General features: G+C 38.7%; 1 protein-coding gene across 1 annotated transcript in view; it reads right to left on the bottom strand.

Moving 5' to 3' along the window:
- LOC101856085 overlaps nt 1-2,566 on the bottom strand; it is a gene marked incomplete in the record, with an annotated part of 9,026 nt that overhangs the window by 3,078 nt on the left and 3,382 nt on the right. The window contains 2 exon segments of the mRNA XM_005094133.3: nt 550-649; nt 2,232-2,339. Coding sequence (XP_005094190.2) covers nt 550-649; nt 2,232-2,339 — 208 coding nt within the window.

The raw sequence follows: 2,566 nt of genomic DNA, 5'->3' as shown, positions 1-2,566 counted from the left end.
GTGAGTATGTGTGTGTGTGTGTATGTGTGTGTGTGTGTGTGTGTGCGTGTGTGTGCGTGCAGGGAAGGGCTTTTCCATTATACCACGCCTCAAAATCGTATGTTATAAGAAAAATAATAGGGTAGGGAAAATGTTCATAATAAGACAATCAAAATCTTAGAGCTAAATTTTCCAAAACAACAGACTTCAAATGATAACTCTGAAATATGATGAGCTCCAATGCGTAAGTAGAAAAGGTTCACTTTCCCCCTAATTTACTAAAATAGACAAAGAAAATATTTCCTCATATCCCAAATCAAATCCCTCTTCGGTCCGATAAGTCTATGCACTATCGTTGGCACGAGAAAAGAACATGTTGCTGTTTTCGATCCAGAGAAAAGTACATAAAACAAGCAAGAACTGTCCCCGGCTCAGGGACATGCAGGGTACCCAAGTGTACTTATAATCATAAACGGACGATGGTTTGGAGGTTTAAAATACGATGCTACATATTTACTCCACATAAATTCTAAAATTGCATAAAAAAAGATATTTAAAAATCCTTCTTACTTTTGTTGTTGTGACAGGTTTCGTAGAAATCATGTGTCGTTGGGGCCGACATGCATTGTCCCTTCTTATCTCCGTACATGTTTACGGAGTAGGTCATTTTCTGCAGAGTGGAAAGAAATTCTTCACTTAGTATTTTTTTAAAAGAGCCACACAAGAAAACATAAGGCTGTAAAAGCAACAAATGTATCACGTCAGCTGAAACTTCAATTGAAAAACAAAGTTATCAATGGATTAAAAGGCTGACTATAATAATGCTAAATCCTCAATGATGTTTATTTTTTCCGCTTTACTAAATGAAATGTGAACCCAGCTTAGGGGAATAACTCTAGGTCGCTGCCAGGACACCTCAATGACAGAAAAAAATTTCAGGAAGGAGGTCTTTAAAAGACTTAATCAGATTTGAAACTAGAACTACCCCGTGGAAGACCACGTTTGCAACATGTGGACGAAGACATCCATCTCTGGGTCCAATGTGAACTTTTAATTCAGAGACAAGTTGTGCGATTTCACACACATACACACATGGTGACGTCGGCAAGCAGGAAAGCAAATGAGACGCTTTAAATGTATATTTCATTTGAAAGGAAGTTTGCGTGGAATCTGGAGAAAAAAAACCTCGCGTTGTCCGTTAACTCTGATTAATAAAGCATGTCTCGTTTACGGCGAATGACTTTCTATCATTTTGGGTTACTTTGACTTGTGAAAAGAAGGGGAACTTCGATTACAATAGGAAATGGGGGTCTAGGGATGAAATAGAGAAGCTCAAGAGGTCGTAAGCAAATTGCATGATAAAAAAGGAAGGAAGAAAAATATCCCCCCTCCCCTTTTCTCCCCCCACCCCCCACACACGAATACATACCAAAAGATGGAGAGGGAGAGCGTGTGCGTGTATGTATGTGTGTGTTTGTGTGTGTGTGTGTGTGAGAGAGAGAGAGAGAGAGAGAGAGAGAGAGAGAGAGACAAAGACAGAGACAGAGAGAGACAGACAGAGAGAGGGGGGAGGCAGGGAGGGAGAAAAAGGGGATAGTGGGGAGAAAATATGATAGAGAGTTCGGTCCTCGGTTTCTTTGACTAGCAGACCAGCATATTATTATGGACATTTAATTTATTCGTATCAGTCATTATCCTGGCTTCACCACCGTTCCTTTCAGCATGAGGCTAACCCTTTAAAACGGGAAGAGTTTACAAATTCAGGTATATTCAGGCAAACATGTGTGGTATTTATTTTGATATAATCACATTTTCCTTCTTCCAACATTTTACTCGAACCAGTTGTCCAAGACCAACATAACCCGTATAACCTGTATGCAAAAAGCTCAGAGCTAAGTTCAGACAAGTATTAGAAAGACAAAACTAAGATGAAGGACCCACGAGTGGCAGGTAAGGCTAAAATATTCCAGACAGTAGGTCCTTCCGTTCTTTCTCCCCTTCAAACTTCTTTACTATGACCAGTTCTTCAACTTCATAATAACCCACATTCTTCAAGTTTTTTTTAGGGGGGGGGGTCAAATGTTTTACGGCGCTCGCAACTGCATAAGGTCATATGAGGGCTCATTTCAAGCTGTACATGAAAAGATGTTACCAAAAAATAAAAGGATAATGCCGAGGGAAATGTTCCTCCCAGTGTCTACTACGTATTCGTAACTACTACAAAAATATTTTTAAAAACTAATAGTATGTACCGTTTTAAAGTCTGTGAAGGTCTGAGATACTATCTCTTCCGTCATTCTGTTTACGGTCACTGTTCCCTCCAGTTCTTGCGTGGCGTCTTGGGCGAAAGTAGTGACATACTATTTTAATACAGAAGACACAAGAAGAAACAAGATATTGAGACAGAATACAGAGTAAAAAAAAGTATTAGTGGTTATAATATAAATATTATTGACAAACGTTATAACAGTAAGAAACATGATTAGAGTCAAAACTATGATAACAATTATAACTATAATAGTAACGACGACGACGATGATGATGATGATGATGATGATGATGATGATGATGATGATGATGATGATGA

This window comes from Aplysia californica, unplaced genomic scaffold, assembly GCF_000002075.1.
Source record: "Aplysia californica isolate F4 #8 unplaced genomic scaffold, AplCal3.0 scaffold00076, whole genome shotgun sequence".
Taxonomy (NCBI): Eukaryota; Metazoa; Mollusca; class Gastropoda; order Aplysiida; family Aplysiidae; genus Aplysia; species Aplysia californica.
Note: the sequence above shows the minus strand (reverse complement) of the source record. Positions and strands in the feature narration are given on the sequence as shown.